We start from the raw sequence: 22,589 nt of genomic DNA, 5'->3' as shown, positions 1-22,589 counted from the left end.
TACTTCTTTATCCTTCTAATTCGAATATTCTCCAATTCGTCACCATTGTAGCATTATCCATCATCATCATCTTCGTCACGATCGTGAAACTTGAGGTAATTTTGAGTTTTTTTTTTTTTTTCTAATTATAAATATGTGAATGTTGTAAAATTATTGATTTTTATCAATTTTGCATTTGTGATTCCTAATCTATTATGTTATAGATCGATAATTATTGTTTCTATGATGAACTAAGATTAGATTTAAGGTAGATATTCAAATTTTTAGAGTTAAAATAATTACAATTGAATTTGTGTTCTATAAATAAAAAAAATATATGAACATACAGTACTTAAAAATTGAACATTTTGTACAAAATGAACATTTAATACACTAAAAATGAACATAATTTAACGATATATTTTATCTTTATTTTTTGTTGATTATTATATACAATAAATTTGAACCTATATGAATATATGAAAATCATGTTCATTTTTAATATACTAAACGTTCATAATTTTTTTAAACGTGTTCATTTGTTTATGTGTTTATTTTTTGTACTAAATGTTGATTTTATATAATGTATTCATATATTTTTATGAAATGTTCATTTATTAGGTATGGTTCAACTATTCTATGATTGTATGATAAATGTTCATTTTAACTATACTAATAACGTTCATATTTTTTTTTGACATGTTCATTTTTTTTATCACTAAATATTCAATTTTTGTACTTCTTCATTTTTGTATTGCTAAATGATCATTTTATTTTTTACGTCTTCAATTTTTTTTATTTTACTATATGTTCATTTTTAAGGTCGTGGTCCATCAATTTTATGATTATATGATAATCATGTTCACTTTTAATATACTGAATAATAATTTTATTTAGCATGTTCACATTTTAATACTAAATGTTAATTTTGTTTTTACGTGTTCATTTTTTTTATTACTGAATGTTCATTTTTTTTACGTGTTCATATTATTTTTACTAAATCTTCATATTACAGGGCGTGCTAGCTGCACCAGGGTTCACGTAAGACTTATTGCAACCAGTCAATCGTTTAATCTTCGATTCTTGAATTTTAAATTTCCGATTTTCAGATAATCCTAAAGATGTATTACTCGGTATTTCACTTACTCCGTACTAGATGGAAGCCCGTGCGATGCACGGTTTTTTCATCTAAGATTTTTAATTATTTTATTTATTGTATTTAATAATTTCAGACAAAATTACAAAAGTTTAATATTTATTTTTTTTACTATAATTTATAATGAATTTATTAAATATAAATAAATTGTAAATATGATATTTTTTCATCTAATTCGTTTTTACTGAATTCATAATATTTAAATATAAATATTATTAAATTGTAAATATGAATTCATTAAATATAAATAAATTGTAAATATGAGAAAGGAAATATTGATACTCATAATATTTTTTATTTAAATAGAATATATTTAAATAATATGTAAAATAATTAGATGAAAGCCTGTGCGATGCACGGATTTTCATACATATATCTTAAGAAAAGATATTTCTTATATACTCTATGTTTTTTTTATAATATATATATATATAATTATTTGAATTATTTTACAATTTAATAATTTAATAATTTATCTTATAATAGTACGTATATAAATCCTAGATGATTATTTTAAAAGATAATTTTTAGTTTTTTAAATAAATTTAATCCTAATAAATCAATATTCGTTGTTTTTACTTACGTGGAAAAATTCTTAAATCTCATACGCCAATTTTGTTTAGGTGGCAAACAAATTTTTTAATTCCAAAATAAAATAGAAATCTAATTTTTAATTGGTCGAAAATATACCTTTGCTTATGTGGCGCTCCGAATGCTATGCCTACTTTATTTATATAATATTAAATTAGATTAGATTAGATTAGAGGAAATTTTTCATGAGATTTTTATTTAGGAACCTACGGAAGTACGGAGTATACTTAAATACACCGTAGACTCGAACTCGGAAAAGTATACAACGTAGAACTTAGAACCTCCGACTTCGTTGTAGACAGCAACCAAAGTAGGAGAGAGAAATAGAAAGCGAGTGTTTCTGCAAATTCGAAGAGAGTAAATTCAGAAAGATGAAGGATGAAGGAGAAAAACGGCAACAGATGATGCAAAATTTATTCGGAGTTAATTCCGATGATGAAGAAGAAGAGGAAGAAATTGATTCCGAGCACGAATCTAATCAACACCGCCCCAATTATGTTTCAGTAGGTTTTATTTTGTTTTTTCAATTCAATTTGATGGTGTGTTTGTTGTTTTTATTGTTTCTGGATTGATTTTAGGTTTAGGGTTTGATTTATGTTTGTTGATTGTGTGTTTGATTTGGCTGGGGCAAAGTTTGAGAGTTAATTGAGGTGAAATAAACACAAACAAGAACACGAACACGAACACGACCCATTTAACCAGTTGGAAATTTGGAATAGTAATGTGTTGATTTTAGGTTCTTTTTGGGTGAAATAATGTGGGAATCTAATTTTCCTTTAAATTAGGGCAATGCTAGTAAACTGATTATGTTTTTTTTGAAAAGGGAAATTATATGGCGAAGATACATATAGTGATGTTAATGTACACAAACACGGACACACGAAAGGCCAGCTATTGAAATAATAAGATGTATCAGTTTAGGATCTTTATGGGTGAAATAATGTGGGAATCAATATTCCTCTAAGGCAATGATAGTTAGCTGAATTATTTTGAAAAGGGAAATCATACAGCGAAGATATAATTATACTGATAGAAATGTATGTGGGAACTACTGAGCTCACCTCTTATGTGCTTTCACAAGCTCATTGAATGGTGGCAGGTACCCATTGATGTTGTGTTTAGGGCTTTATATCACGGAGTTCATTTATGTTGTACCGGAGTTCATCTTCGATTTGTACGAGAGTTTATCTTTACTTTGTAGTAGAACTTATATCTTGATCCCCTCCGGAGTTCATGTATGCTTTTGGTATACTATGGACATTATAAATGGTTGTGCTTTTTACTTATCATTGGCATGTGGTTGAGATCGACAGTAAGAAGGACTGGATAAAGAAGCTTTTTTTTTTAACTCCTTTCATTTTCAGTGTTTGTAGTTTTATTTTTGCTGCCAAAGCATTGTAGAATTTGTGCTTAGTGCTTACGGAAAATCTTGTACTTTTATGGATAGGATGAAAATGATGGAGGTGCTGAACAAGAGGTTGAAGCTGAAGCTTTTGTAGAGGGACAAGGTGAGGCAGAAGGCGAGAGTGAAGGTGAGTATCGTGAGGAAGAACCAGAAGTTGGAGAAAGTGAAGGTGAGAGAGAACAAAGTTCTCAAGAAGTAGAAGTAGGTGAGCAACATGAAGAAAGTGAGGCAAGAGAATCTGATAGTGATGAGAAAGAGGAATATGCCCAAAAAGTAGTAACTAGCAGAAGAAGGGATGTAGTTGACAGTGGATCAGAAAGGTCTGAAGAACAAGAACCCCATTACATTGACCCCGATGGTGAAGAAGTTGGTCAGACTAGAAGCCACGGGTAATTCAAATACTTCAATTTTAATTAAATTCTTTTTTTTTTTTTTTTTTTTTTTTTTTGTGTTTGTCAAATTACATTGTCTACCATCTTCCAGATGTTTCTTGAACTGTTGTTTTTGCTGAATATCTTTTATTTCGGATAGCATTGTGGATAGATAAAAAGTTCTGAACAAAACCTCTTCTGCTGCAGCTTTCCGTGGAAAGCTACAAAGGCAAATGAGTGATCATGTTATTTCCTTTCTCCACTCTCTTTGTTATGTCATGTGATTCATGCTAGTTTCCCTATCAAAAGTTGCCATCTTATTTCGTTTTCTACATAAGGAGCTAACTCCTTATATTCAGAAGCAATTTGATTTGAGACATGGTATCCTCATGCTGTGGTTTCAAACAGAATAAACTTGCCTGCAATCATGGATAGATAACCTGCTAGCATATGTTGTAAATTGGATTCATATTTAGGTCCAATCAATTACAGGCTATAAGCTATGGTTTAATATCTAAAGATTGTAACTAGGGGTAACTGGTATTAGCCATAGTCTAATTGTGCTATGATTTTACACTCAAATATTTACATGAGTATTATTATTATTATTAATAAGCTTCTCAACTCATGTTAAAGGATTAATTCATATCTTTTAGTAGAGAGATGAAGCTGCAGATTTGGCACTGGTTTCGTGTGTTCTTTTTTTTAATTACACTAGTTAGCTTTTTAAAGAGGTACGATTGTACGAAGCATATATTGTCTGTTTAATTGCCTTTCCTCATGTCAATAGGCTAATTTCTGATGACATTATTATTTGCTGCCCAAGATAGTCATTAAGTTCCCTGTGTAGTAGCTTATGACAAATTATATTTTCTTGTCTGGATAACATAAGATTATACCTATGTTATTTTCAATCATCATCAAGTCTGTTTCGGATTGAGAATCTTGATATCATATGTTTCAATATGTGTCCAACCTCTTTATGAATTGGGCACACAACCAACTTAATATAAGTTATATAATATGATAAGTGGATGTGAATGATGTGGCACACTTGTTTTCAATGGGACATATAATGGGACTAAGTATGGAATAGAGGATATCTATTGGGAAAAACTAACTTTAATTAAGTGCTAGTGGTTATATTAATTTTCAGCCTTAATACTGGCAAGCTGTTGATATATGATTGTTTGCGTGACTGATACAATAGAACGTATTGGGTAAGTAGGTTGTCGACTTAACTTAAAATGGCATCAACTTATACTTTCTTTTCAGGGAGCCAATACTACTTAGCCTTGCTAATCATAAAAAAATACCAAAGGACTATATATCATACTATCACATCATACTGTATTGAATACACCTGTTAAAAGAAAAGCAGAAGTTATTTTGCTCCCTTCACTTATTGAATCAGTACTACATTAAGCAATCAACTTTGCATATAGCAGCTCAACCAAAGCTGTATTTGATTGTGTGATTAGTTTAAGATTTATTCAAATTTTACTTTTAAGGTGGACATATAGCATTTGAGAAGAAAAACCCAAAGTGTCAGAGAGAGGTAAACAAGGGAAAGAGAGAAAATTAATTCATTGGTTTGTGAACTTTGAAGAGCTGGAAATAACTTTTCTTAGATTGTTATTTTATTTATATTCTCAACATTCAAATCACGAAGTGTAATTAAGTGGTACAAGAGAGTAAGTAACGCTTCGTCATTGACCTTTGTTAGAGAAGGAGAGGGGAGACTATTATATAGTGTAACAAAAGAATGGAGTTCAAGTGAAGGACTGAAGGGAGGGGTGTATTTCCAATGGCGAGGATTTTAAAAGGTAGCTTACTAATTTACTAAAGGATTAAAGGGGAATGCTTGTCAGGGCAAATATGGATGGGAAATGAGACACATTCATCCCTAATTATTTGTTGCTAATCATGATGTTTAAGAAATGATATTTCAAAGATCCACATCCTGAGACTACTGGGGTAGTGGTGTTTGATCTGGTTGAAACATAAAATACTTTTTGTAACACTATCCTGCATTCAGTTATGAAGTAGTATTCATATTTATTGAATAAAGTATTTAACAGGGAATCTCCTGAAGAGGAGAGGGATATGACTCATGTAGCTCAATCAACTGCTGAAATTCGTGACGTATTTGGAGAATCTGATGAAGAAGAGCCAGCAGATTATGGTGTTCAGCATGATATGGAGCAAGTAAGGTTTTAGCTGTATTTTTTTTTTATTTGTTTGGTTTTATTAACGGCTGCTGTGTATAGAGGTAAAACATCTTCTCTTTGTTTAATAGAGATCCCCTGTTGAAGAAGAAGAAAGCTATGAGAAGAATCTGAGGCAAGATGATTTAGTTCGTGACGAGGATGCTCAATATGGGTCAGAAGAAGAAATTGAAGCTAAGCTTAAAGAGAAACCTGTTGGCCCCCCAATGGAGTTAGAAATTCCTTTGCGTCCACCTCCTGCAGACCCTGAGAAGGTAATATCCTCTCCTCTCATTCCATACACAAGTTTTTTATGTCCCAAGTACACAAGGCCTGAAAAGTTTTGTATTATCCTCTCCTCTAATTGGTTTGTTGTTAATCATGTGTGGTAACTGCTGCATAGTAATTGGATTTTTTTGGCAAACATGATCAGATTTTGGTATATCATGGGCTTTGATCAGTTGATTTTGTCTTGCATTGTTTGATATATTATCATTGTGATGGGATCATTTTTGTGAATTGTAGTTATTCCTTTAGATTTCTGAATATTTTGGATTAATTGGATAAATCATCCTTACTAAGAGCGTGTTTGGATGGAAGGAAATGGAGGGAAAGGAAGGAAAGGGAAATGGAAGGAGGGAGTATCTTTCATTTGGATAACAAATTAGGGATGAAGGGAATTGGAGGGAAGAGAAATAGAGGGATTAAATTCTAAGAAAATGATCCCTCCAACAATGGAGATATTTGGAAGGAAAACTCATCCTTCTTCCTTCCCCTTCACCTCCCTCCGCTTCTTTTCCTTCCCTTAACATTACCCAAACAAATTGTAAGGGTTTGTTTGTCTTGTATTATTTTATCTTATTTTATTTTATTTTATTTTAGAAAAATTAAGTTGAGATTGCTTGGATAAAATAACATAAAATAAGCTCAGATAAAATAAAATAAGTTCCGATAAAATAAAATATAATTAAAAATAAAATAAAAAGTTCAGGTAAAATAAAAAATACTAAAAATATAATTAAACAGTTCAGATAAAATAAAAAATACTAAAAATAAAATAAAACAGTTCAGACAAAATAAGTTCAGAAAATTCAAATATTATAATTCTGATAAAATAAAATAATGTCAGATGAAATAAATTAAAATAATTTCAGATAGGACAATGTAAATTTATTTCAGACAAAATTAGATGAATCAAAAAGAGCCTAATTTTCCAGCTTGTATATTATGGCAGTTTGGTCTGCTGTTAATAGTTATTTTGTACCTGATGCGTTGTAGCTTGAAATCTTGAATTTTTTCACAGATGAACATGATTAGAGTTTCGAATATTATGGGCATTGATCCAAAACCATTTGATCCCAAGACATTTGTTGAAGAGGATGTCTTTGTGACTGACGAATCTGGTGCCAAAAAGCGAATTCGTTTGGAGAACAACATTGTGCGTTGGAGAACTGTGAAAAAGCCAGATGGAACGTTAGCTGTAAGTAAAACTTCTCTATTCTATACCACATGGATACCTTCATATCATACTTAGCTGATAATCCATGTGAATGTTACCTTCATCCTATTTACTTCTTACGAGGATTCCATCATGTGCGTGTGCGTGTGTGTGTTTACTTTATTATCATCATCATTATTATTATTATTATAATTATTATTATTATTATTATTATTATTATTATTTTATTTATTTATTTATTTATTTTTGGGGTGGGGGGGGGACTGCTTGAAACTTGTGGAACTGTAGGGGCTATCTGCTCTAGACCACTGATTGGAAGGTATAAGCTCGAGTCATGAACATTAACAGCGGATGATGGATAGTCTATAAGGCATTTGATTTAGTCCATTATGTGATCCAGAATTCCGGATACATTACTGAATACTGAAAATTGTCCAATAGTCACTTCTTATGCTGTCCGGTTTGCCTATCTGAAACCCTCTCATGGTGCTATATATTGTTTATACAGTAACATCTTAATAAGTATTTAGAATTTCTTTTATTTTATTGTTATTATATGAGAGAGAAAATGGGACTGTGTGCTATATTACTACATTGGAGACTGGTTCTTTCTGTCAGAACTTGTAGATAACGATATGTTGTATATATAATTACTACCTCCATTCTTTTTAGTTGCAACAAAGGGGTATTATTTGTGAGACATATAAAATTCCTTTGTTGCAACTAAAAAGAAACGGAGGTAGTATGTTACTTGTTATAGAGATTCAGAACCAGCTAGTAAAGTACGGTCAGCTGTGTCTTTGTGTAGTCCTTAGCTCCTTTTCAAAATCACTAAATTGTTATCATTTTGATCCAGAACCTCCTATTTCTTTTGTGCATTTTGATTCAATTATCTTTGTTCTCGAAGGGAAAGATTGTTGGGGGTTTACTTTTCTGGTTTATAGTTTATACCTCCAGATTTATAGAGTTCTGGGTGTATCCTTGGTCTTGTCAAATTATCAAGTTTTAAAAATTTGTTAATGTATAAATTTAATGCTGAATTGCAGCTCTGATACAATGTAAATGTTTTGAAATGAAACAAGGAAGAAAAATTCTGCGGTCTGGAAAGATAAACTCCTGTTATAGAGCTAATTCTCATATTTATATCGGTGAATGCCCGAATGGATCGGCTTTTTAATAAACAAAGAAGAACTTCGAGCTTTTAGATGACGTTGGGATGTAGCTTTTAATAGTATAGGAGTTTATCACTGAATGTTATTTCTTCCATTTTTAGAATTTTTTTCCAACATCTTGGTTGTGATTGCCCTCTGCTAGTTACATTTGGTTGAACTATGTCTTATACTTCCTTTGTCAAACATAATTGTCTGGTTCCTTTTTTCTGTATCCCAATGTAATTTGCACTATCCTTTTATGGGTATTCTTTGTTTATCCGCTTCAGCTTGCCTTCACTTTCCCCTACTTTCTGTATTTACTTAACAGTTTTTCTTATTTATCCCTCTCTTACTTTTCTCCTTCTATGTTTGCCCAAAAGTGCTAATGCGAGTTTTTATGAGATGGAGGGAGTTTTAAATTATGCTATGCTTCTAGCCTATCTAACATTTATTTGTCTTTCTCAGTATGAGAGCAATGCACGCTATGTGAGGTGGTCAGATGGCAGTCTACAATTGCTGATCGGGAATGAGGTTCTTGACATATCTGTGCAGGATGCTCAGCATGATAATGCATACCTTTTCCTTAGACATGGCAAGGTACTTATTTTTGTTCCTCCTTTTCTTCTCCCATCTCTAGCTTGAAATTATTCTAAATTACATAATTGGTCACATTTTGAACTATTGGTCTTTCTATTTCTTTATATATTGGTATAATGAGATGAAAACTGTCAATGCATATCCTTCTGGAGTGCAACCCAACTGATCAATTCTGTTGGTCTATGGTTATTTATTAAATAAGTTGGAGGATATTTTAACCAGAGGTTTGAACAGTGACCTGTTCTGTGCATGACTGGTTGAACGTATATTGAGACTCATTAATTGTGGAAAGGAATCAAAGGAATTAGATAAGAAGCAGAATATTAAAAAAAGTTCTCGCATTTCTACACAAGTAATCTTTACGTAGGCAGAATAAATTGATCTGTTCCAGTGCACACAGTTCTCAGTTTTTACGTTACACCTTGTGTTATCCTTTAGTTTGCATTCACTTTTGAGTCTTTTACACATCTCAAGGAGCAGGGCTATGTAGAATGGGAATTTGCCCAATTAATCTGTCCATGTTTGCTTAAATATTCAGATTAAGGGTTTGAGAGAAACCCTAATCTACCTAATGAAGGCAATGTCCATCACAACAAGATGTAAATAAAGTGTTCAAGCTGAACACCATGCACGCTGCTCCAGCTGGTTGTTTCCATCCTCCTGTGAGCATATTTTTGTATCCTAGCAGTTTCTCTCTGCTCCGGTGCTCCCTAATGTGGCTGTTGTTCTTTTTCTCCCCCTTTTCTCTCTCCTCATTCAATTGAGGCTGACGTCTGTTGTTTTCTTCTTTCTATTTAATTATTTGTGTGTGTGTAAAGTACGAGGCAGTAACCTAACTGTAGCTTTCCAGCTACTAGTGGCTTGCCCGCAGATCAATTTTTCACCTGCAGCAGGGGTGTGTGTGAACTGTGAAGAGGTGTTGCTTTCCTTTTTGAATTTGATATGATGATTTTTATTTTTGGACAAGCAGTTAGCAGATTTAATATCTTGCTTGTATTTCTGTGACCACTTTGTTTCTTATTATTTTCTGGTGGCCAAAATCTATGGATATCTTGAGGTGATAAACGATTTAAATTAAAATTATTGTTTACACAACTTTTGAAATTTTTTGACCCATTGGATGTTCCTTTTTTTTTTTTTTTTTTTTTTTTTTTTTTTTTTTTTTTTTTACTGTAAGCTTCAACTGCAAAATAACATGTATTGACTTTCCCCTCCTACCTAATAACTTCCTCTTAGAGTATTCGAGATGCAACTATGTGTATATTTGCCTTGGGGAAAATTGGGACCAAGATTTTGTGGCTGCTGACAGTCTTGCTCAATATGGCGACTTAGATATTTTGACATCTCAAGTGTAGGACTGGCAATCCCTGATCCGACCCGATAGCCCGACCCGAACAACCCAAATTCGACCTGATTTGACCTAAATTTCATATTTCATAATAATATTTAGTTTTACACTATTTTTGATAGTTTCTAAGCACAACCCGAAATTAACCCGAAATCTACCCGAACCTGACCTGTTGACCCGAATTGCCACCCCTACTCAAGTGTACGGATTTTCTTATAGATTTCTAGCCCACTTAAAACATTTTCAGTAACTCTGCAACAAGAACAGTAACAATCACCTGGTATGCAGCCTATTTATAGACAGCGCAAAGTCATTTTTTGAGACTCTATTCTTTCTAAACTTTCACAGCAGGCTCATGTCTATTGCTCATTAACTAGTTAACTACTTATCTCTAATAGCTTTAATGTTCTTTCCACACCAGATACTTTTTAAAGTCTAAACTAATGTTCTTTTTGGGAAATTCTTTATCTTCCTCAATTTGGTAGCAAACTCTTCTAATGCTTCTAAGTGTTTTTGACTTGTATGCATGTTTTGAAATCTTGTGGCCTGTTCTTAATTGTTGGGCAGCTGCATACCAATTTAACCTCTATCACAAACCTATATCTATCATTGCTGGGTTTATTTTCACTTGATAATTGTGTTTTGGATATATTTGTGTCAGGGAATTCTTCAATCACAAGGCAAGCTTCTTAAAAAGATGAGATTTATGCCATCATCTCTGACATCAAATTCTCATCGCTTGTTGACGGCACTTGTGGACTCGAGGCATAAAAAGGTCTACAAGGTTAAGAACTGTGTAACTGATGTTGATCCTGAGAGGGAGAAAGAGCAAAAAGAAAAGGTAATTGGTATCATTGAAAAGATTTTGCTTATAAACCATATGGTTGTGCAGATGTTAAAGATGTGTCTTTGCAGGCTGAAAGTCAGACAATCAAAGCCAATTCGATTCTGAACAAGAAGCGAGAGAGAGTGAATCGGAAGTACGCAAAATCATCAGATAGAGGTCGACAACTTTCTCCTGGATTTTTAGAGGATGCACTTGAAGAGGTTCTTTCTCAATCGCCTCTGTCTATAATGTGCCAGCATATTATGTTTAATACTCTCTCCGTCCCATAATTTCTCAAAAAACACGGTAATTAAGGAAAATGGTGGAAATAAGAGAATATCCTATTGAAAAGATAAAAAGTAGAGAATATTGTATGGGAATAATAAAAAGTAGAGAATATTGTATGGGAATAATAAAAAGTAGAGAATATTGTATGAAAAAGAGAAAGTAAATAGTGATTTTTTTGGGTATATGTGTATTTTGTATCGGAAAGATAAAAAGTAAGTAATGATTATGTGCTACTTTTAGAAACAGGCACAACATTTTGGGACACCCAAAAAGGAATACAGGCACGAAATTATGGGATGGAGGGAGTAATATATAATAACTTTGAGGTCATCTTGTTTCAAATACTTGTAAGCCAAACTAGGACTAGTCTACCTCTTTGCTAAGTTGCTTAATGACTGTAGTTTGAAATTAGGGAATTGCTCCTTTTGAGTTGACTATGTAGTTTACAAGAATAACAAACACTATTGACGTTGGTATCTTGACAGGATGACGAAGCAAATTATTATGATCCTCGTCGTGATAGGCATCGTTTTGAGGATGAGCTAGAGGCAGAAGCTAGAGCTGAGAAGCGCATCATTAATGCCAAGAAGGTAGAGTTGATGTTAATGTTTCTCATTTTTAATATGTATATAAATATAAATCTATAACCTCATAAAGACATTCTTGATGGTATTGTTCTTGCTTTAAGGCTCAAGGGCATAAAGACATTCCTCGAAAATTATCAAATGCTCCTAAAACTTCTCGACGCCCAGTGGATTTCTCTGACAGTGAGAGAGACGAGTCCGAATATGAAACTGATGGTGGGGAAGAGGAAAGATCTCCTGAACGTAGAATGGAGGATTCAGAGCCAGAATGGCAAGATTCAGAGGATGAGGAGCAAGGGGAGGCTGTTGGTGGAGCTTCAGAAGAGGAGGCTGAGGTGTGTAATTGGCCTACTTTTTATGTTTTTTTCTCAGCTGAAATGATTTTGAAGATGATTTGGAAAATGTGATTTAGGAAGTTTGTATTACGAAGTATCATTTAACTGTGCATATGAGACGGAGTATAATTTATGATGTTTTAGGCTGTAATGCTTAGACAGCAAGTCAATATAGGACTACTTAAAAAGTTGTCATGCATATATGATATACCTGATAATAATCATATTTCAGATTGTTGCACTGCAAAATCTTTTTTCATCCATTTATGGTGTTTATTCATGCATGAGGTTTTCAGTTTCATCCTAAATAAATTCCTTTGTGCATTTGTTTCTATTTAGGAACCAAAGCAGATGGCCAAGGAAGCTAGAGGTAATCTTAAACGTAAGGAGATAGATTCGGATGAGGAGTCTCCTCGTAAGAAGCCTACAACACATCGTCGGATGGCAGTTGTTTATGAGAGTGATGAGGATTGAAGTGTTTATTGATCAAAATTCAAAAGTGAGTATCATCCTTCTATTTTAGCAAGCACGTATTTCGTTTTGTGAACTGAATTTGACATTGCTGAGTAGTCTGTCTGTTTTTTATGACATCAATATCTAATTCTTGATACTCTTGAAGAATTTACATTTACACAATAACATTCATGTGAGCAGAACATTACTTGAAAAGTTTTGTTTCTTTATTTCGTCTTTTCTATTTAACCCTGATTCCTAAGGACCTTGCTATTTCAGCCTTTGTATGTTGTCATTACTCTGATTGTTTTCCGGTTCATGTCACTTAAACTCTCTCTTTCTCTTTCTGCCTCTGCCTGCTGAGTTGAGATGCTCTAGATATAACTTTATTTGGAGTACACAATTTATCTCTGAACATTATGTGTAATTTTCAAAAAATATTTTCTTTAGCTAATATTGCCTTCGTATTGATTATTGAGATGATGAAATACATTAGTTCTGATCTGTGCACAAATTTTGCATTTATTGTAGTTGTCCTATACACATCATTTTAACTTGCAGTTTAACAAAATTTCAGTTCAGATTGCGTAGCAATTCATGTCCTGGGGATGATGCATGGTGCTTATCTCGATTCCCGTTGACAATGCAGTTTCAGCCTTTATGTAACTCAATATGTGGAGGGGGTTTCAAGGGGGTTCCGAAAGGAAGAAAGAGAATAATTATGGTTCTAATATGTGTTATTTCTCTTAATTAGTGGCATAATAAATACAAATTTTGGCTTCCTGTTGATAAAGGGTATATAGATTATTTGTGTAAAATTGTGTTGCAAGTGATAGCTAATTAACACAACTTTCTTCAATTAATTTAGATTTGTTAGGATGTTTTTACATGAAGGAAAATATCATGATGTAATCCTTTTCCTTAATATGAAAAACAGAAATTTGTTACAATCTTTCACATCACTTAACAAGTATACAGTTACTTTGTTCCATTTTGTCAATTTTTGGTAGTGGCCTACTGACCTAATTTTATTTTTTTAAAACCACCATTTTAGGGTGTGTTGTAGAATTTATCATCTAGGAATAGTAGGTGAAAGATATTACGGAGCAATCTGTATATTTCAATGCCATGTGTAGGCTGTAGATGCAGAACAAAAAAAACTTTACATAAATTTATACTGATTTCAGACAGTACATAAATATATACAGTATATCTTTATTTTGGTGAGTTGTACGCCCTCCGTTTTTATATACTTGTTTCAATTTTTATTTTCGGCCGTTTTTAAATACTTGTTTCATCATTTATGTGGATCTAATATAAATTATATTTTATTAATTTCATATTCTCTCTCCAATTCTCTCAACTAATTTTGCTTTTTACAATTTTTTATTCTTTCACCTACTCCACTACCTTCAAATTTTATTACTTTCTCCAATTTCTCTTAAAACTATGGAGTTTAAAACGGAGAGAGTATTGTTAAAGACGGCTGGGCTACTGAATCCATTTGTCAGTTATATGGCCACGTAGTCAGCTAGTTGATAAAGACCCATGTTCTAGAATCTAGAAAACTGCCCACTGATTTTTATTTCCTAAAGTAGCAAACATCTGTTCCGGTTCAATCTAGGCTTTTCCATTTCAGTATTTTTTATTTATTTTTTTTAATATTTTTGCTGGGGTCCAATGCCTTTCAATAAGTACAAATTAAAAATCAAAAACACAAATATGTACGAGTTGTTAAAAGAAACTTTACTAATAGAGAAATTTTGAGTGAAGAGAAGGTAAAGATAGAATCAGTGAAAATGTCGTAGTATTTACTATTACATCAAGTCTCAATTTTTAGTAAAAATTTTACAATAAAATATTAGACATTATTGTACTTTTGAGCATATAATTGATCTAAATACCACATGTGAACTTTCACATTTGTATTTTTTCTCAACACTCCCCCTTGAATGTTCACATGAAATGGGGTGTGAGTTGCCTTATTAAAACCCTTGCTAGGTAAAAACCCTATGGGATAAAACCATAGCCAGGGAAAAGAAGTATAACGATATTATTGTATTATATGTTTTGGTATAATGTCTCGTTAAAAACCTTGTCAAGGAAAACCCAGTGGGATAAAAAACCTGATTGAAGGGAAAAAGAGTGCAGTGCATATTATACTCCTCCCGATTTCAGCATAGTTCACGAAGAAGTCGCATTTCAATTTTGTGAACTAATTGCTCAAATTTCTTGGAAGGAAGTGATTTGGTGAACAGGTCGGCAAGGTTGTCACAAGACTGAATTTGCTTTCATTCCACACTCTTCTTAGATATTACTAATCATCGACCTCAGCCATACACATTCTAGTCCTGCTTCATAAAGGGCTATCAACTCTGCATGATTTGAGGATGTCGCAGTCAATGTCTGCTTTGTTGATTTCCATGATATTGCAGTGCCTCCATAAGTGAACAGATATCCATTTTGTGACTTGGCATGTTGAGGATCCGATAAATATCCAACGTCGGCATACCCAATGAGGGCAGTATCTTGTTTTGGTTGATAATATAAACCAAGGTCTTGTGTTCTTCGTAGGTACCGGAGTAAGTGCCGGACTCCCTTCCAATGCCTATATGTTGGTGCATTGTTGTGCCTGGCTAACAAGTTCACAAAGAAAGCTATATCGGGTCTAGTGTTGTTAGCTAAGTACATTAAGGCTCCAATTGCACTTAAGTATGGTACTTCTGGACCCAGAATTTTTTCATTTTCTTCTCGTGGTCTGAATGGATCGTTTTTCATACTCTAAGAACGAACAACCATTGGGAAGTTGATTGGAGTTGCTTTGTCCATGAAGAATCTTTTCAAAACTCTTTCTGTATAGTTTGATTGATGGACAAAAATACCATGACTCAAGTGCTCGATTCGCAATCCAAGGCAAAATTTATTTTTTCCAAGGTCTTTCATCTCAAATTCTTTCATCAAGTATTTTGCAGTTTTCTCAAGTTCATTTGGGGTTCCGATGATATTCAAATCATCAACATAAACTACAATAATAGAGAATCCTGATTGTGATCGCTTTATGAAAACACAGGGACTAATTTGGTTGTGCTTGAACCCTTCTTTCACAAGGTATTCACTGAGACGGTTATACCACATCCTTCCAGATTGATTCAATCCATAAAGTGACCTTTTTAGTTTTATGGAAAGTTATTGTCTAGGCTTGTGGTTTTCTGGTAGTTTTAGTCCTTCAGGGACTTTCATGTAAATGTTTGTATCGAGTGACCCATACAAATACGCAGTCACTACATCCATTAATCGCATTGCAGTCCTTTTGTGACTGTCAATCTTACCAGAAATCTTAATGTAGTTGCATCAACTACTGGAGAATATGTTTCTTCACAATCAATTCCTGGAATTTGAGAAAATCCTTGGGCTACAAGCCTTGCCTTGTATCTAGCTATCTCATTTTACTCATTACGTTTTATCACAAATACCCGTTTGTATCCAACAGGTTTTACACCTGCTGGAGTAAGAGTTATTTTTCCAAAAACTTCTCGTTTTTCAAGTGACTTCAACTAAGCAAGCATTGCCTTCTTCCACTTTGGCCAATCACTCCTGTGTCGACATTCTTCCACTGTTCTTGGTTTAACATCATTTTCATGACACAATGTTGATTGCGATGGAATTTGCAAATATTTCATCCACGATAACATCTTTCCTTACTAGTAGAAAAACTTAAATGAGCACCGCACAATGCGCACTGATTTTTAAAAACCGGTGCGAAAAAAATAGGTGGGATTGAGGGAAAGAGTTTTCGCACCGGTTTGAACCAAACCGGTGCGAAAAATGAGTTAATCGCACCGGTTCGAACCGAACCGGTGAGAATGCTATGAAAAAAAAACCGGTCTTTTTTATATCTTCTTTCTTTCTCTTTCCTTGATATCTCTACCTCTCTCAGTCTCTCTAATCTACAACAATGGAGCCTCAAACTCCTTCTCTATCTTTGGATCTCCTTTTACTTTTTTCTCTTTCCCCTCTTCTTTCTTTCTGTTTCGTACTTGTTTTTTTTTCGCCCTACCTTAGCTTCTCTCTCCTCCATTTTTCTTCATCTTCTATGAGGGGTGCGATTTTGAGGGCTTGAATCCCACCATTTTTTCTATCTCTTCCTCTTTAATCTGCTGCTTTGTAGTCTCTGTTCATTCAAGATCTGTTGATTTGTTGTTTTTCATAAATTGATTTTACGTTTGGTTGCGCGGAGTTGAAGCTTGATTTGGGGGTTTTAATTTTTGTGAATCAAGTTGATTTGTTGTGTTGATATTCGAAATTCAATGAGATTTGTGGTTCCTCGCTATTGTTGTTGTTGTTCACCGTCTAGGGTTTGCAATTTCTGTTGTCTCCTCTTCCTCCCCCTCTCCGGTAATTTGTTCATGTTTGTGTTTTTGATTGATTTATGTTTTATGATTTCATGAATTGGGTTGATTTGTCTTTGATTAATCGATGTCAAATACTGGAATTCGAGTTTCTATTGTTGATGGGTCGATGTTGGATTTGTGTGGGAGTCTAAGTTGAAGGTTGCTTTAGGTTTTTTTGTTGAAATTTGATATTTTGCCGAGGAAAGCCTAGATATATGATGTTTACAATTGTTGTAGTTTGAGCTAGAATTGGTTTGTATGTTAGAAATCGAAATTGATGAAGGAATATTTGATCATGCTTAAATGTGTTCATTTCATGTTTTGTGATCACCATATGCTTAGTTGTTTATGGAAATGTTTTGCAGGCAAGGTTTATAATGCGTGGAATGCCAAGCATGGGGATAATAGGCTCTCAGATACGACCTGGTGGGGTTCCTCCTTCGGCTCTTCACCAGCAAAGACCAATGCATGCAACTTCTGGAATTAGGCCCCTGACTACTTCCAATAATATGCCTTCTGTGACCCAGGTTATGTTTAGCTTCTTTGGATCTTCTTCATTGGTTTATATTAGATCAGTACCAAGTTCAGGTTTAGTGTTTCAGTTTGTGAATTATTTTTTCTTTGATTTTGCTGTTGAGGCTTTTCTGTTTTGGTTATGAAATGCAGGAGTGTGATGAAGTTAGCCTGTTTTGGTTATGAAATGCTGGATTATTGTTGTTGTTCTGATTTATTGTTGACTGAGATGGAGGATTGTGTGTTGCTTGTTGATAAATGGTTGCCAGCAACTGTGATTTGTTGCTGGCCAGGGGATGTATGATTGTGATATGTTGTTGTTGCTATTGATGTTGGTGTGTGGTCTGAGTTTCTTGGATTATGTCCCTTGATTAATGTTATTTGGAATATGTCCCTTAATTATGTTCATTGTTTAATGTTGCTTGGAATATGTTCCTTGATTATGTCCCTTGATTAATGTTGCTTGGAATATACTCCTTAACTATATCCCTTTTTAACTGACCCCAATATAACAAACCAATGCTAGTTCCTGTTTCACCCCAATGTCTATCCATAATTCTGTCCCTGTTTTATCCCATTGACTATCGATATGTCTGTCCCTGTTGTCAATGATGAAACCTTTGCTTGAGAGAGCCCAACTTCTGGTGAAGTGATGAATAATATTTACCATTGACCTCCCATGAACCATTTGTGTTCTGGGATTGTAGTCTTTGGGCAGAATGGGTAGTCATGGAAGAAGGTGGGTTGTCAGTGATAGTTATGGGGGAACTGAGACTCTTAAATGGCCTCCCTTTTTTTTTTTTTTTTTTTTCTCCTGACCATATGTCTATGATGAAAGTCCAATATATGAGATAGTACACCCAAAAAAATCATCACCTATTTGCCATTAGATTCCAATCAATACATTTTATGTTTGATTTGTTGAGACTTTTAGGTAGATTTGTGAACTGATATGGGTTTATTATTAATGATGCATAAGAACATCTGAGACCTTTAAATGTGCACATTGTTCTCATACATGAATTCTTGCATTAGTTAGTAAAGTTCTGGCATCTTAATATTTATCTTATTTATTCATCTTTTCTCAGAAATATATATATATTCCATATATTATGCTGGCCAAACTGCCAAAGATGATCAAATAAAAAAGAAACATCAAAGCACACACTTTACTAATAGTTTCAGACCGCTTCATGAGAACAACTTGCTAACCAAGACACTAAGTAATCTTCTTGTAGGTATCAATAACTGATTGTTTATAAATTGTCAACTTGGAGGGTGAGAATTTTTTTTTAATGTGGTGAAGACATTACAACAGGAATGTGTTGTTTATTTTGCCAATACAATTAGCTTCATGTATCTTAATCGCAGATTGTGTGAGTAAATATATGGTTGTCTTAAGTTATGTGACTATTTTTTTTTGCTCGCGTTGTACTGAATACTTCATCAGGAATGTAGTGTTTTTGTTATAATTATAAGGGAAATCTGTCTAGAACTACCCAAAAGATAGGCTCATTTGTGAAGAACTAGTTTCAAAACGTCTGGGTAGCACGACCCATTAACGTTTTCCGTCCAATTGCAACGTTAGTGGGGCCTACTTTTTAACTTTCCCACCTAATTAACTCCTCCCCCAAGTACCTTCTCTCTTCTTTTCTCCTCTGTAATTTCTTTTCCCTCCGTTACCACCCAAAAAACCTGATTGAAGAAATCAAGCAAAGCAACACAAATTCTGGTAATCTTTCACATTTTCCTTGTAATTCATTGTTTTTCGCGCTTGTTTACAAGGTTTAATTGAATGCAATTAAAAGAATTAGTGTTGAAATATGCCTGCCTCAGATTAGGGTTTACGTGTTCAATCAAAATTGGGGGTTTTGATTTCTAGGGTTTGCGGGTTCAATTGAGTTATGGGAATCGGTTATTTTGCATTTGAGATTGAATTGTGAAGCATTTTAATTACTAATTGACATTGTAATTGGTGGGATGTCCAATTCTTCATATCACTCCGCTAAGAAATTTCATCCAAACAAGTGCAATTGTGGAATTCCACCAAAATTGGAGACGTCGTGGACTACAAAAAACCCTGGGAGAAGATTTTTGGCTTGTAAATTCTATGATGCTGCATTTGGTAGAAGAGGATGAATGCAAATTTTTCAAATGGATTGATGAAGAAATACTTGAGTGGCAGAGGGTTGTCACTAATGAACTTGTGTTGGACAAAAAGCTGACGGAAAATGAGATTGCTTTACTAAAACAACAAGTTTGCCTGCTTCAAGACCAAAAGGCAAGGGTGGAGAATGAAAAAGAAAGACTTACCAAGAAATGCAAGACACTTTCTGCTGCTATGAAGAAGGCAAAGGATGGTGATGGGGATGGCCTATCAGGACTGATGCAGGTGGTGATAGTTGTTGTTATTGGAATAGTGTTAGTGTATTTAGGAAGGACAATGATGTAGTATGCAATTAGGTAATCATTGGTATTACATTTGCATTGTATGTGTGGCATATGCCACAGATTTTGGCATGTAAACAGATTGCAAACGCTGACCTTTATTAATTTTAGGTTGTAATATTGTCGTGACAATGAAATGGAATGGTCTTTTGATGACTATCTTTACAATGCATAAATTTTGAGCACATTCATACTGAAAAACCTTGCATTTCATCATCCAAAATAATTACAAGGCCAAAGTGGATTTGTTCATCACACATAATAAAATATAGGCGACAACAATGTAATATTCGATTGAAGTACATGTAGCCCCACAAAATGTATAAGGATTGTTCTTAACACAAAAAACAGAAAGAAACCAAATCACATCATAATCTATGGCTTCCACACAGGATGATTCTTCATTTTTGACTTAATTGGAAGCTTTGCTTTTGATTGTGCTGCCTTGGACTTCCATGTGTCATTTGTCTGAGGCAGGGGCTAAGGTGTTGGGGTTGGTTGAGTAGGTTGTGGTGGACCAGAAGCTGCATCCTGTGAGCTTTGCTTAGATGGAGCAGTTTGTGATGTGGATGTGACAGTTTGAGGGTTAATCTTACCCTGAGAAAAAAAAATTAAAACAAATTATAACACATTTAGACTATGGTTTATTAACCTTAAAAGATACAACACAGCTTGAGTCCCCATATACCTTTTTCACAACTCTTTCCCAATTCTTCTGCCTTTTTAATACATTCCAAGGGCTCATTGATGGGGGTCTTCCACCTAAGTTAATCCCATATGAAGCAGCTACATGTTCTCGCCCCAAATTGACTACGTATTTGTCATTATAATAGTCCACTTCCCAAATGTCCAGCCTACAAGGAATTACATCACATTTGCTAGCCAATTCTGACACAAATTGGAAGACCTTGTCAACATAAGGCATAAATCTGCCTTCATGCCTTTGCACTGTATCCCATTTCTCAGTATTTCTCTTCATCACAAACCTCCTAATCCATTCTAGGCATGTAATAATTTGTTTTTATCTTCATCACAACCTCAATTAAGTTTATTATAATTAATTATGTGATAATTTGTTGCAATTGTTTAATTGTGTCAATTAAAAAATTAGGGTTCCAATTTCAAGTATTTAAATATTTAGGGTTTTCACATTTTTTTTATAGTATTTAAGGTAAAGGACAGAAATTTAAGGTGATTACACCAATGTACCTTGTTCATCCTTGTTGTGCTGTTGTTTTTTGTTGTATATTTACTTCACATTCCCCTTTTTCCATTGCTATGGTGTGACTCATTTACTTCGAGTTACCCAAAAAAGTAAGATGAATTGGAAGAGACAGAGACAGCAAAGAAAGGGATGGTAGGGCTGCCAAATTTCTGAAAAGGAGAGGAAGATGATGGTGAAATTTCCTTTTCAAATGACGAAGGTGAAAAAAGGGGGTGGTAATGGAGGGAAAAGAAATTACAGAGGAGAGAGGAAGAGAGAAGGTAGTTGGGGGAGGATTTAATTAGGTGAGAAAGTTAAAAAGTGGGCCCCACTAACGTTGCAATTGGACGGAAAACGTTAATGGGTAGTGCTACCCAAACATTTTCAAACTTCCGGTAGTTGTAAACAAATAAAAAAAATGGGTAGTTCTTCACAAATGAGCCTATCTTCCGGGTAGTTCCAGACAAATTTCCCTAATTATAATACAATAAGCCTTCTCTGCATGAACTGGTAAATTGAATAAGTTGTGTATTTTAGTCTTGAGTTGTGCTTGAACTGTTCACAGCCTTCATTTTGCTTTCCTCTACATACGTTTGAAGGTTATGTACTTCTGTCTGAGTTATCAGTTTTGTCAGGTTAATCTAGTGAAAGTTGAAGGTCATACATATTTTATTAGATATCTTGACAGCTTAGAAGCCCAGCCTGAGCATCATGCTCTGGCTGTATTTATTTTAGCCATCATTATAATGGGCATAAATGAGGACAAGAGGCTTTTATGGAAGCTGGTTTACTTGATGTGTGCCATCAAGATTCAACTCTGAATGGTGCTCAATCTGAGCCCTTACTTATTCAGTGGCTTTGTCTCTGTCTTGGAAAAATGTGGGAGGGCTTTAAAGAGGCTCAGATTATTGGTTTACACGCCGGTGATGCTGTGATATCATCATCTCTACTGTATAAGCTAAGCCCCAATTTTAGGTAAGCCGCCTATCGTACACCATAGTAATTTATGTGTTTTGTCATTCTAAAATAAAAATACTATCTTCTCCATGTATAAAGACAAACATTGCCTATTTGCCTACTCTTCAGGTTAGAGCTGCTGCTGTCTTTGCATAGGGAAATTTTCTTGGTGTTGGATTTGATTTTGTTGGAGATGGAGGGGATGATTGTGATGATGATGAAAAGCTTAAAGCTGTATCTACTGTAAATTTGTTTTTTTTTTTCAATTTTATTTTATTTGTGTGTGACCTTGTATTTTATTTTATTTTATTTTTTTGGACGAAAAT

General features: G+C 33.9%; 1 protein-coding gene across 2 annotated transcripts; it reads left to right on the top strand.

The window, feature by feature from the left end:
- Nucleotides 1-1,965: 1,965 nt before the first annotated feature.
- LOC110726356 (protein LEO1 homolog) lies at nucleotides 1,966-13,739 on the top strand. 2 transcript variants are annotated; one of them, XM_021905827.1, is made up of 12 exons: nucleotides 1,966-2,229; nucleotides 3,174-3,520; nucleotides 5,584-5,710; nucleotides 5,802-5,984; nucleotides 7,013-7,189; nucleotides 8,785-8,916; nucleotides 10,926-11,105; nucleotides 11,180-11,311; nucleotides 11,864-11,968; nucleotides 12,067-12,297; nucleotides 12,637-12,796; nucleotides 13,333-13,739. In XM_021905827.1, exons 1-11 carry the CDS (start codon nucleotides 2,098-2,100, stop codon nucleotides 12,769-12,771), a joined length of 1,881 nt encoding a protein of 626 aa, XP_021761519.1. In that variant the 5' UTR covers nucleotides 1,966-2,097; the 3' UTR covers nucleotides 12,772-12,796; nucleotides 13,333-13,739. The 2 variants fall into 2 exon arrangements, with proteins under 2 accessions (XP_021761519.1, XP_021761518.1); XM_021905826.1 differs by having other exon boundaries at nucleotides 13,328-13,739.
- Nucleotides 13,740-22,589: the final 8,850 nt, after the last annotated feature.

This window comes from Chenopodium quinoa, unplaced genomic scaffold (genome assembly GCF_001683475.1).
Source record: "Chenopodium quinoa cultivar QQ74 unplaced genomic scaffold, ASM168347v1, whole genome shotgun sequence".
Taxonomy (NCBI): domain Eukaryota; kingdom Viridiplantae; phylum Streptophyta; class Magnoliopsida; order Caryophyllales; family Amaranthaceae; genus Chenopodium; species Chenopodium quinoa.
Note: the sequence above shows the minus strand (reverse complement) of the source record. Positions and strands in the feature narration are given on the sequence as shown.